At 50.2% G+C, this 14,124-nt stretch overlaps 1 protein-coding gene across 1 annotated transcript in view; it reads right to left on the minus strand.

Annotated features, from left to right (window-relative positions):
- The window catches only part of C5H10orf67 (chromosome 5 C10orf67 homolog), a 174,174-nt gene extending 163,323 nt beyond the window's left edge, over nt 1-10,851 (minus strand). The window contains exon 1 of the mRNA XM_056519287.1: nt 10,641-10,851. Coding sequence (XP_056375262.1) covers nt 10,641-10,780 — 140 coding nt within the window. The 5' untranslated portion in view covers nt 10,781-10,851. The remainder of the gene's footprint in view (nt 1-10,640) is intronic.
- Nucleotides 10,852-14,124: the final 3,273 nt, after the last annotated feature.

A 14,124-nucleotide genomic window follows, 5' to 3' on the forward strand; every position in this document is an offset into this window, starting at 1 on the left:
TTTTGGTTTCAACTTCTCTGCTTGCTGTCAGGGTAGGAACATTCTTGGTAAAGAGGCAGTGATTTTGGAAAATTCACAAAAATACACAAGAACCTCTGCATTATTCTCTTATAATAGCCTATTCTGTACTATATAAGCATATTTGTGATTACAGATCCCTATATTGCATATTTATTGTCATATTTATATATATATATATATATATATATATATATATATATATATATATATATATTTTACATTTGGGTAGGCGTATTAGTCCTGTGATGAGGATGCAAAATCATAAAATGTTGCAGTATCTTGTAATGACCTTTTTTATTGGACTAACATCATTTTGTAGAGAAGCTTTCGGGATTCCTCCCTTTATCAAGTCCAAAGCAAATCTAAGCTCACAAGCAGAAGACACAGGTTACATCTCACAAATATGCAGGGGTTAAGACAATAGATGTGGAGAATTCACACTAAGATAGGGAATAAATTGTCCTGCTATAGGAACATAGACTGAATAGATAAGGCTAGGCTCACACAGCCGTTTACTTCCGTACCGCTTTTCTCCCGTCACTGCCTCCTAAACGGACCCTACTACTAACGGATGCAAACTGATGACATTCTGTGGCATCCTTTTGCATCAGTTTTTCATCTGTTAGTATGAAAAGTCAGCCACCTACAGACTCCCGCAGCCAGGACTACTACTACTCCCATCATGGAACAGACTTGTTTCCATGATGGGAGTAGTAGTTCCCTGGCTGTGGGAGTCTGTGGGTGGCTGGGGAGACTACATTAGTGCTTGTACTACTACCCCCATCATCGAACGGAGTCTGTTCCATGATGGGGGTTGTAGTAGAGGAGCTGAGGGATTGATCGCACCGGGTCTCACTTCTGATACCCAATGCGATCAGAAGTTATTAAGCAGGGGAGCGGGTGGCATGGTCCACAACCCTGCAATGTATCGTGTGACCAAGCGGTGAATTTGACCGCGAAACAGGGCCGTCGCCGCTACTCCCGCAGCTCTTGGAGCTGCGTGTCTTTGTTCGTCCCGTCTGATGTTTTGCACTGTGATGTCCAAATAAAGTCCCTTCAAGTTTGCTGTACTACAGGGTGAGTGTGTCTCTTTCCATATCTATTGCAAATGGTACTGACCTTATTCTCCGAAGACTGCACCCCCTTATCAGCTACCCACGGATATCTACTCTCATCATCTCCTAGTGGCCTCCCACATATCCATAGTTTGGTGCCAAGAGTCTTTTTCTTTCATAGCCTGCAATGTATCGCGTGTTTTAACTTTCATTTTAAAATCCCCACGGGGAGCCCAGAATGGCCGGTACTGAGGATCCAATCAGGGCTCTCCGCAGGGTTTTTAAAATGAACATTGTGAGTGGCAGCGGGGGCCATATGTATATTAAAAGCGCTGTGGGGGGGGGGCAAGATATATAGCGCTGCAGGGGGGGAAGACATAAAACCTATACATCTAGCCCCCAGCGCATTTATAATATGCCCCCCACAGTGCTTTAATAAAGATATAACCCCCCCCCCACCAGTGCATTATCTATATACTCCCGCCAGCGCATTATATATATATATATATATATATATATATAGATACCCCCAGCCAGCACATTATATATGTATACCCCCCGCCAGTGCATTATATATCATATATATATATATATATATATATATATATATATATACACCTCCCACCTATCAGCAGCGCATAGTGCCAGCAGACGGCGGCCCGATGATGCTGATAGAAATACTTTTCATTCAAAGAGCTGCAGGGGTATATATACAGTGATCCCCCGACTTATGATGGCCCCGACATATGATCATTTCAACATATGATGGCCTCTCAGAGCCCATCGTATGTTGAAGGCAGCCTCGACATATGATGCTGCTGTGTGTCAGGGCCATCGTACAAACAGCTATCTGACAGCGCTGACAACTTCAGCAAATGACAGACAGTTGTTTAATGTGCCCCGTTCTGCCTCCTGTTACTCACATGCTGTCCTGCTAACTCATACAGGCTTCCACTGTGAGCTCCGTGTAAGCCCCGCCCCCCCAGTGCAGCCATAGCCAATAGCCTGCAGCATCTTGCTTCAGGCATCCAATGAGCTGCTGGCTGACCTCCCCTTCCTTTCCTATAGAGCTGTAGTCGGCAGGATCGTAATGGAGGACATTCTGTCTCCCCTGAAGGTATTTAAAGAACTGTACAGTACTGTATGCGATGTCACACATCACATACAATACATATACACACAATACACCCCATACATCAATGTTTCCTTATCAGTGTGCATCCAGCTGTTGCAAAACTATAACTCCCAGCATGCCCAGACAGTCAATGGCTGTACATGCATGCTGGGAGTTGTAGTTGTGCAACAGCTGGAGGCACCATGGTTTGTTAAACACTCCCCATACAATCCACATACAATGGTCATCCCAGAACCAATTAGCAGTTTTCCATAGAGATATGTATTCAACATACAATGGTTCCAAGGCCCCAGAACCAATTACCATTTTTACATAGACATATGTACTCGACATATGATGGTTTCAACATATGATGGTTCTCCTGGAACCAATTAATATCATATGTTGAGGGACCACTGTATATAGAAGCGCTGGGGGGGGGCAGACATATAGCGTTATTGTCACGATTCGGCTTGCAGGTAGTGGATCCTCTGTGCCAGAGAGGGATTGGCGTGGACCGTGCTAGTGGACCGGTTCTAAGCCACTACTGGTTTTCACCAGAGCCCGCCGCAAAGCGGGATGGTCTTGCTGCGGCGGTAGTGACCAGGTCGTATCCACTAGCAACGGCTCACCTCTCTGGCTGCTGAAGATAGGCGCGGTACAAGGGAGTAGGCAGAAGCAAGGTCAGACGTAGCAGAAGGTCGGGGGCAGGCGGCAAGGTTCGTAGTCAGGATGGGTAGCAGAAGTTCAGGTACACAGGCTTTGGACACACTAAACGCTTTCACTGGCACAAGGCAACAAGATCCGGCAAGGGAGTGCATGGGAGGAGGTCAGATAAAGGCAGGGAGCAGATGGGAGCCAATTAAGCTAATTGGGCCAGGCACCAATCATTGGTGCGCTGGCCCTTTAAGTCGCAGAGAGCTGGCGCGCGCGCGCCCTAGAGAGCGGAGCCGCGCGCGCCAGCAGATGACAGCAGGGGACCGGGACGGGTAAGTGACCTGGGATGCGATTCGCGAGCGGGCGCGTCCCGCTGTGCGAACCGCATCCCCGACGGCCATGACAGTGCAGCGCTCCCGGTCAGCGGGACTGACCGGGGCGCTGCGGGGAGAGAGACGCCGTGAGCGCTCCGGGGAGGAGCGGGGACCCGGAGCGCTAGGCGTAACAGTACCCCCCCCCTTAGGTCTCCCCTTTTCTTTGACCGGCAACTGCCTCCCCTGGGATGAGGACACCGGGAAAAAATGGAGGGTTTCCTCAACGGCAGGCAGTACAGCAGGAGTGGGAATGGGGAGGGAGGGCAGAGGGCGAAGCCTGGCACGGGGCAGTGTGACACCAGGACGGGGGCCATGAGGAGGCACAGAGGTTTGCCTGACGGGACTGGGAGGGGGGGAGAGGCACTTCCTATGGCAGGCAGAGTCCCAGTTCTTTATCTCCCCGGTGGTCCAATCAAGGGTGGGGGAATGAAGCCGGAGCCATGGCAGACCGAGGAGGACCTCAGAGGTACAACTGGGGAGGATGAAGAACTCAATCCTTTCGTGGTGGGGTCCGATAGACATCAGGAGGGGTTCTGTGCGGTAACGCACGGTGCAGTCCAATCTGGCTCCGTTGACCGCGGAAATGTAGAGCGGTTTGGCGAGACGGGTCACCGGGATGCTGAATTTATTAACAAAGGACTCCAACATAAAATTCCCGGAGGCACCAGAGTCCAAGCAGGCCACGGCTGAGATGGAGGAGTTGGCTGTAGGGGAAATCCGCACGGGCACCGTGAGACGTGGAGAAGAAGACTTAGAAGCAAAAGATGCCACACCCACGTGAGCTGGGTGCGTGCGTGCGTTTCCCAGGCGTGGAGGACGGATAGGGCAATCCACCAAGAAATGCTCAGTACTGGCACAGTACAGACAGAGATTTTCTTCTCTACGGCGATTCCTCTCTTCCTGGGTCAGGCGAGACCGATCCACTTGCATGGCCTCCTCGGCGGGAGGCCCAGGCGAAGACTGCAAAGGATGCTGTGGGAGAGGTGCCCAGAGATCTAAGTCTTTTTCCTGGCGGAGCTCTTGGTGTCGCTCAGAAAAACGCATGTCAATGCGGGTAGCCAAATGGATGAGTTCTTGGAGGTTGGCAGGAATCTCTCGTGCGGCCAGCACATCCTTGATGCGACTGGATAGGCCTTTTTTAAAGGTCGCGCAGAGAGCCTCATTATTCCAGGATAGTTCAGAAGCAAAAGTACGGAATTGTATGGCGTACTCGCCAACGGAAGAATTACCCTGGACCAGGTTCAGCAAGGCAGTCTCAGCAGAAGAGGCTCGGGCAGGTTCCTCAAAGACACTTCGGACTTCAGCAAAGAAGGACTGGACTGTGGCTGTGGCAGGATCATTGCGGTCCCAGAGCGGTGTGGCCCAAGACAAGGCCTTTCCTGAAAGAAGACTTACTACGAACGCCACCTTAGACCGTTCTGTAGGAAACAAGTCTGACAACATCTCCATATGCAGGGAACACTGAGACAAAAATCCACGGCAGAGTCTGGAGTCCCCATCAAATTTGTCCGGCAGGGACAAGCGGAGGTTAGGAGCGGCCACTCGCTGCGGAGGAGGTGCAGGAGCTGGCGGAGGAGATGGTTGCTGCTGTAGCAGAGGCAGAATTTGCTGTAACATGGCGGTCAACTGCGACAGCTGCTGTCCTTGTTGGGCAATCTGCTGCGATTGCTGAGCGACCACCGTGGGAAGATCAGCGAGACTTGGCAGCGGCACCTCAGCGGGATCCATGGCCGGATCTACTGTCACGATTCGGCTTGCAGGTAGTGGATCCTCTGTGCCAGAGAGGGATTGGCGTGGACCGTGCTAGTGGACCGGTTCTAAGCCACTACTGGTTTTCACCAGAGCCCGCCGCAAAGCGGGATGGTCTTGCTGCGGCGGTAGTGACCAGGTCGTATCCACTAGCAACGGCTCACCTCTCTGGCTGCTGAAGATAGGCGCGGTACAAGGGAGTAGGCAGAAGCAAGGTCAGACGTAGCAGAAGGTCGGGGGCAGGCGGCAAGGTTCGTAGTCAGGATGGGTAGCAGAAGTTCAGGTACACAGGCTTTGGACACACTAAACGCTTTCACTGGCACAAGGCAACAAGATCCGGCAAGGGAGTGCATGGGAGGAGGTCAGATAAAGGCAGGGAGCAGATGGGAGCCAATTAAGCTAATTGGGCCAGGCACCAATCATTGGTGCGCTGGCCCTTTAAGTCGCAGAGAGCTGGCGCGCGCGCGCCCTAGAGAGCGGAGCCGCGCGCGCCAGCAGATGACAGCAGGGGACCGGGACGGGTAAGTGACCTGGGATGCGATTCGCGAGCGGGCGCGTCCCGCTGTGCGAACCGCATCCCCGACGGCCATGACAGTGCAGCGCTCCCGGTCAGCGGGACTGACCGGGGCGCTGCGGGGAGAGAGACGCCGTGAGCGCTCCGGGGAGGAGCGGGGACCCGGAGCGCTAGGCGTAACAGTTATCTGCCCCCACCCAGCGCACCTATATACATATGCCGCCGCAGCGCTATGTATGAAAAGTATTTCTATCAGCAGCATCGGGCTGCCCGCTGCTGGCACTATGCGCAGCTGATAGATATACTTTTCACATATAGCGCTGCAGTGGCATATTATGACAAATGCGCCGGCGGGGTATATATATATATATATATATATATATTTAAATGCGCTGGCGAGGGTCATATATTAATGCGCTGCGGGGGCATATTATGACAAATGCACTGTGGGGGTCATATCTTTATTAATGCGCCGGGGGAAGGGCATATTATAAATGCGCTGGGGGTCTAGATATATAGGCTATATGTCTGCCCCCCATGCAGCACTATATATCTTTCCCCCACCCCCCACAGCGCTTTTAATATAGATATGGCCCCCGCTGCCACTCACAATGTTCATTTTTAAATCTCCCGCTGAGAGCCCTGATTGGCTCCTCGGTACCGGCCATTCAGGGCTCCCCACGGGGGATTTAAAAATGAAAGTTAAAACACACGATACATCGCAGGGTTGCGGAGCATGCCGCCCACTCCCCTGTGCAATAACTTCTGATTCATTGTCAGAAGTGAGACCCGGTGTGATCAATCCTTCGGGCCCTGTACTACAACCCCCATCATGGAACTGTTACGCCGAGCACTCCGGGTCCCTGCTCCTCCCCGGAGCGCTCGCGGCGTTCCTCTCTCTACAGCGCCCCGGTCAGACCCGCTGACCGGGAGCGCTGCACTGACTCAATCAGCCTGGCCAAATCAGTCTGATTAGCTTCCACCTGTGCACTGTCTTTATAACCTCACTTCCCCTTCCCTTCCTTGCCGGATCTTGTTGCCTTTGTGCCTTGAGAAAGCATTTACTGTGTTTGCCATAACTGTGTTCCTGACCTCTTGCTATCTCCAATGACTACGAACCTTGCCGCCTGCCCCGACATTCTGCTACGTCTGACCTTGCCTCTGTCTAGTCCTTCTGTCCCACGCCTCCTCAGCAGTCAGCGAGGTTGAGCCGTTGCCGGTGGATACGACCTGGTTGCTACCGCCGCAGCAAGACCACCCCGCTTTGCGGCGGGCTCTGGTGAAGACCAGTAGCAACCTAGAACCGGTCCACCGACACGGTCCACGCCAATCCCTCGCTGACACAGAGGATCCACCTCCAGCCTGCCGAATCCTAACAGTAGATCCGGCCATGGATCCCGCTGAGGTGCCGCTGCCAAGTCTCGCTGACATATCCACGGTGGTCGCCCAGCAATTCCGACAGATCGCCCAACAAGGTCACCAGCTGTCGCAGTTGACCACCATGCTACAGCAACTTCAGTCACAGCTACAGCAGCAACCATCTCCTCCGCCGGCTCCTGCACCTCCTCCGCAGCGAGTGGCCGCTCCTAACCTCCGCTTGTCCCTGCCGGACAAATATGATGGGGACTCTAGACTCTGCCGTGGTTTCCGGTCTCAATGTTCCCTACATTTGGAGATGTTGTCGGACCAATTTCCTACAGAACGGTCAAAGGTGGCTTTCGTGGTTAGTCTCCTGTCTGCAAAGGCCCTGTCATGGGCCACACCGCTCTGGGACCGCAATGATCCTGTCACTGCCACTGTACAGTCCTTCTTCGCTGAGGTTAGTAGTGTCTTCGAGGAACCAGCCCGAGCTTCTTCTGCCGAAACTGCCCTGCTGAACCTGGTCCAGGGAAATTCTTCTGTAGGCGAATACGCCATCCAATTTCGTACCCTCGCCTCTGAATTATCTTGGAACAACAAGGCCCTCTGCGCGACCTTTAAAAAAGGCTTATCCAGCAACATCAAGGATGTGCTGGCCGCACGAGAAATTCCTGCCAACCTGCATGAACTTATCCATTTGGCCACCCGCATTGACATGCGTTTTTCTGAAAGACACCAGGAGCCCCACCAGGAAAAAGACCTTGATCTCTGGGCACCTCTCTCACAGTATCCTTTGCAATCTACCCCTGTGCCTCCCGCCGAGGAGGCTATGCAAGTGGATCGGTCTCGCCTGACCCATGAAGAGAGGACTCGCCGCAGAGATAAAAATTTATGTCTGTACTGCGCTAGTACCGAACATTTCTTGGTGGATTGCCCTATTCGTCCTCCACGTCTGGTAAACGCACGCATGCACCCAGCTCACATGGGAGTGGCGTCTCTTGGTATGAAGTCTGCTTCTCCACGTCTCACTGTGCCCGTGCGGATTTCTTCTTCTGCCAACTCTTCCTTCTCAGCTATGGCCTTCTTGGACTCTGGTTCTGCGGGAAATTTCATTTTGGCCTCTTTTGTTAATAAGTTCAACATCCCTGTGACCTGTCTCGTCAAGCCGCTCTACATTTCCTCGGTCAACGGAGTAAAATTGGACTGCACTGTGCGTTACCGCACAGAACCCCTGCTCATGAGCATTGGACTACATCACGAAAAAATTGAACTTTTTGTTTTGCCCAACTGCACCTCTGAAGTCCTCCTCGGTCTGCCATGGCTCCAACGCCACTCTCCTACCCTTGACTGGACCACCGGGGAGATCAAGAGCTGGGGTGCTTCTTGCCACAAAAAATGCCTCACGTCTGCTCCCAGTCCTGTCAGGCAAGCCTCAGTGCCTCCTCCTACACCTGGTCTCCCCAAGGACTATGCTTTGCCTCCTCGTAGCCCCCGTCCTAGTAACACTCTGCCCCGTGCCAAGCTTCACCCTCTGCCCCCCCCTCCCCTTTCCCACTCCTTCTGAACTGCCTGCCGTTGATGAGTATACCCAGGACTTCTCTGTCCTCCAGAAGGAGACTCTACAATCGCTCCCAATGTCCTCGTCCTATGTGGAGCGACAACCGGACAAAAAGAGGGGGAGACCTAAGGGGGGGGGTACTGTTACGCCGAGCGCTCCGGGTCCCTGCTCCTCCCCGAAGCGCTCGTGGCGTTCCTCTCTCTACAGCGCCCCGGTCAGACCCGCTGACCGGGAGCGCTGCACCGACTCTGCCGGCGGGGATGCGATTCGCATAGCGGGAAGCGCCCGCACGCGAATCGCATCCCAAGTCACTCACCTGTCCCGGTCCCCGGCTGTCACGTCCTGGCACGCGCGGCTCCGCTCCTTAGGGCGCGCGCGCGCCAGCTCTCTGAGATTTAAAGGGCCAGTGCACCAATGATTGGTGCCTGGCCCAATCAGTCTGATTAGCCTCCACCTGCTCCCTGCTCATATAACCTCACTTCCCCTTCACTTCCTTGCCGGATCTTGTTGCCTTTGTGCCAGAGAAAGCGTTTACTGTGTTTGCCATAACTGTGTTCCTGACCTCTTGCTATCTCCATTGACTACGAACCTTGCCGCCTGCCCCGACCTTCTGCTACGTCTGACCTTGCCTCTGCCTAGTCCTTCTGTCCCACGCCTCCTCAGCAGTCAGCGAGGTTGAGCCATTGCCGGTGAATACGACCTGGTTGCTACCGCCGCAGCAAGACCATCCCGCTTTGCGGCGGGCTCTGGTGAAGACCAGTAGCAACCTAGAACCGGTCCACCGACACGGTCCACGCCAATCCCTCGCTGACACAGAGGATCCACCTCCAGCCTGCCGAATCCTAACAGGAACAGACTCTGTCCCATGTTGGAGGTAGTAGTACAAACACTAATGTAGTCTCTCCAGCCACTCGGAGACTCCTGCAGCCAGGGAACTACTATTCCCATCATGGAAACAAGTCTGTTCCATGATGGGAGTAGTAGTAGTCCCTCAGCACTGCAGGAGTCAGCTGATTTCACCTCTTCTGAGCATGCTCAGAAGTAATAACGGATATTATAAACCGGGGGCAAACGGATGACATTAAAGGTTCCCCCGTTTGCCATAGACTTCAATGTTAAATTTAAAAGACCAGTTTTTCACCCATTATTTTTGCCGGCCAAAAAAATTCTGCATGGAACGTCTTTTGGCTGTCAAAAATAACGGGTTATAAACAGAACGGGTGATAAAGGACTATAAAAAAAATCCCATTGAGATCAATGGGATCCCTTTACAGCCCTTTGCAACCCGTTTGCAAAATTAGTAAATGGATTGCATGACGGGAACAGGCGACTGTGTGAATGAGCCCTAAGGATGAGAGGACTTCATGAACTATTTTCTTCCATACTATCTTCCGTCAGAAAATAGCGTCTGTTATCAATAACGGACTATAATGGATTAAAACGGATATTAGAAAAATCCCATAGACTATAATGGAATTTTCTAACGGACGTATAGGATTTGGTTACTGCCGGTGACAGCTGATTTTAGGACGGAACTAGCGACGGAACTTGCTAAACGGAGTAATTTGCTAGTGTGAAACAAGCCTTAGATTTGCTTTAGACTTGATAAAGGGAGGAATCCCGAAAGCTTGTCTACAAAATTCTGATAGTCCAATAAAAAAGGTATTACAAGATACTGCAACATTTTTTTTTATTTTGCATATGTGTGTATGTATGTGTGTGTATATATATATATATATACATCATCTATTTTATTTTATTTGTTTCTACCAGGTTCCCGTCCTGGGGATGATGGGTAGCTCATGCAGTCACTCACTGTTTGCGCCATTCAATGATGAGACACTTACAGCAGTACCAGTGTTTCCTAACCAGGGTCTGGGCATGCTGAGAGTTGTAGTTTTGCAACAGCAGGAGGCACCCCAGTTACTAAACACTGCAGTAACCATCAAATGATTGTCCTAATGTTGTCAAATAAAGTTGTGACAGCAAAAAAAATTATAGGTCACATGACACAAGAGCTTGTATCCTAGCAACAGGCCCAGCACTGATGCTTTGATAACACATCACGTGACCCAGCATGGGGTCTGTAAATAAGCACTCTTGCCTACCGCTTGCATTCCTTATGGCATGCTGGGAGTTGTAGTTAGTTCCAGCACATCTGGAGGACTATAGGTGACAGCAGATCCCCCCCCCCCAGAGACATTGACACGTGACTCCATACTGACATCTCCTCCATTACCTATACTCGATCTCACGGACATAATCCTGCACGGCCAGATCTTCATCCTCTGAGTCAGGCAGAGCCGCTGTGTCCGAGCTTCCCCAGTTCTCCATATTAACCTGTACCATCCAGGCAGGGTGACTAGCGTCGGTATCCATGGCAACCAGTAAAAACTTTCGGTCACTTCCGATTTAGAAGCTGCGGCCATCTTTGATATGGGCAGTGACGTCACTTGTGTTTCTTCCCTTCATCTGCTGAGATGGCTTTTTTCGAAGCTGGGAAGTTACGCAATTTCCGTAATTTTAATTTACTTTAACGGGAGTTACGTAAACAGAGTAGCGTGCGGGTCTACGCCGTTTACGTAACGCCCATTAAAGCCAATAGTAGTTAGGTATATTGCGTATCTTCCGCTCGGAGTTACGTAAACATAGTAGCCTACACGCCACGCCATTTGCGTATCTCTCATTAAAACCAATCGGAATTACGCAAATTGCGTAGCTTACCCTCTTCGGCTGCTTTCGGCTTTCAAAGGAGCCGGAAACGCAAGGGGCAAGATCGAAGCAAGTTCAATCTAGTTTCAACTATTAGTTCCACTCAGCTCATTCTTAAAGCTGAGTGACCAAATAAGACTGCGTTTCTCAACCAAAGTGCCTCCAGCTGTTGCAAAACTACAAATCCCAGCATGCCCGGACAGCCTCCTTATGGGCAATGAAGTTTTACAACAGCTGGAGGCACATGGGTTGGGAAACACTGTAATAAGATATCACCCAACTTTCCCAAAACATCTGCCGAATTGCAGATATATGTATCCGCACCCTAAGGGCGCATGCACACCACGTTTTTGCTATACATTTCTTGTATCAGGTTTTTTAATGAAAAACGGATTCCTCAAAACCTGACTAAACTGTATCAAGACGTGTGTACAAATTTCAACCTGTGTACGGTTTGAAAAATGATGTCCGGTTGCATCTGTTTTTTAAGAAAAAAACGTATACATTTTTAACTTTTCACTCCATTATGAATAAAGTTTCACTTGTTTGATTGAAATTCCAAGTCAAAATCCATATGGTGAAAACCGGATACACATACAGTTCTGTACGGTTCCCATTGACTCCCATGTTAAACAAAAACCGTATACGGTTAAATACGGTTTTTCACCCGGACCGAAAAACGTGGTAGACTATGGTTTTGGGTACGGGAAAAAACTGCGTATAAGACGCAAAACTGACTAAGGTTGGGTTCACACCACGTTTTTCAAATACGGTTACCATATACGGTTTTCCGCTAAAAACCGTATGGCAAAAACCGTATGCAACCGTATACAACCGTATGACTCCAAATTAAAACGTATACGGTTTTTCCCCGTACGGTTCTATCCGTTTGCATCAGTTTTTGCCAACGGTTCTGCTATTTTGTTGGAATTAGTTTTCCAGCAATTTAATAAAGTTATTATTGTTCTATTGAAATTCCAATCTGCGCATGTGTCAACTCCAAAAACGGATTAGAAAAACCGTGTGCAACCGTATTCTGAAATTCTGTGTACGGTTCTCATAGACAACAATGTTAAAAGAACCGCATACGGTTCGCATACGGTTTTCCAACCGGAGGCAAAAACGTGGTCGACAGCGTTTTTGCCTACGGTTGAAAAATCGGCAAAACCGTATCCGAGGCAAAACGGATGCAACCGCACACAACATTTGGAATACGGTTTCCAATGCATTCTCTATGCATACGGTTTCGGATACAGTCGTATACGTTTTTTTTTGCGGAGAACTGTATACGGTAACCGTATTTGAAAAATGTGGTGTGAACCCAGCCTAAACCGGATGATGCGTTTGACTACTGTTTACAATGTTATGTCAATACATACGGTTTTCTATACGGCTCTGTATGGTTTTTAACTTAAAACCTTATACGGGAGCTGTATAGTAAAAACGCGGTATGAATGCACCCTAAAGAAGATTTTGCCAACTAGGGTTCTTCTAGCTGTTTCAAAACTACAACTCCCAGCATGCCCGGACAGCCTTTGGCTGTCCGGGCATGCTGGGAGTTGTAGTTTTTCAACAGCTAGAAGAACCCTAGTTGGGAAACACTGCCATAAAGAATGGACAGATTTTAGCAAAATTCTACTTTAGAAGACCTCAAGCTGCAGGGACTTTTGGGGGTCAAAATGAGAGAGTCGTATTGGCTTCAAGGGGTCATCTATTAGAAAAACAAGCAATTTCTGTCCTCAGGTTGATTGTGATAGTACAACTTGGCTCCATTTACTTCAATGTCACCGAGCTGCAGTACCACATACAACCTGAAAACAGGAGTGGAGCTGTTTTTGGAAGAAATCATCTCTGATTTCTAATTCTGGATAAACGCAAGCTGACGATCCGTCAACATCTGGAGGGCTACAGTTTGGAGATCACAGAGGTTTTTCTAGTGAATGCCCATTCTGATTAATCATTTCTTTCAGCCATTTACATGTTTTGCAGATCTGGATGTCACGTACCGGCAGGACTGGTAGTGGATCCTCTGGACCTGAGAGGCGATGACGCGGGTTGTACCAGAGGACCGGTACTAAGTGGTTACTGGCTTTCACCAGAGGCGGGATGGTCTTGCTGCGGCGGTAACCACCAGGTCGTATCCTCCAGTAGCAACTCGACCTCTCAGGCAGCTGATATGGCGTGGTACACAGGGAGCAGGCAGGAGCGTAGTCGGACGTAGCAGAGGTCAGGGCAGGCGGCAAGGGTTCACAGGTGAGTAGGCGGCAGCAACGGGTTCGGCAAACAGGCAAGGCAATACACACTATAGGAACGCTTTCTCAGAGGCACTAGGGCACAAAGATCCGGCAAGAGCAGGAAGGGGCAGGTGCCTTTTATAGGGAAGGCAGGAGAAGTGAGGAACCAGCGCACCAATTGCTGGTGCGCTGGCCCTTTAAATTTACTGAAGGCGGCGAGCACGCCCTAGAGAGCGGGGCCGCGCGCGCCGAGAGGCAGAGAAGGACAGCATAAGGAGCGGGGAGCCAGGTGAGTGGAGCTGGGACGCGGTGCGTGAACGGGGGCCAGCCGTCACGGCAGCCGCGTCCCAGACACAAGGGAACCCGGGCTCCCGGTCAGTGTGATCTCGGGGCAAAGGGTCGAGGGGGCGGGCGCTCCGGTCCGGGGACGGGGACCGGAGCGCACGCCTTAACACTGGACTGTCCATAGCATTGTGTGTTGTGTATGGGTTCAAGTTACAATGGTCCAGAAAAGACCAAAAATATTGTAACCTGAGGCCATTGTAAGTTGAGGGATCACTGAATATATCTATTTTGTTTTATCCTCCTCCCCCTTTAATACCCATAACAATTTTATTTTTTATCATTTGAGGGTTTGTTTTTGCAGGACCAACTGTACTTTGCAATGTCTTCCTTAATTTTTTTCCATAACATATGTTCCAAAATGGAAAAAAAAAAAATATATTTGTGAAATAGAAAAAATAATCTAAATGTATTATTTTTTTTCCTATTTTTTAT

Source organism: Hyla sarda, chromosome 5, assembly GCF_029499605.1.
Source record: "Hyla sarda isolate aHylSar1 chromosome 5, aHylSar1.hap1, whole genome shotgun sequence".
Lineage (NCBI taxonomy): Eukaryota > Metazoa > Chordata > Amphibia > Anura > Hylidae > Hyla > Hyla sarda.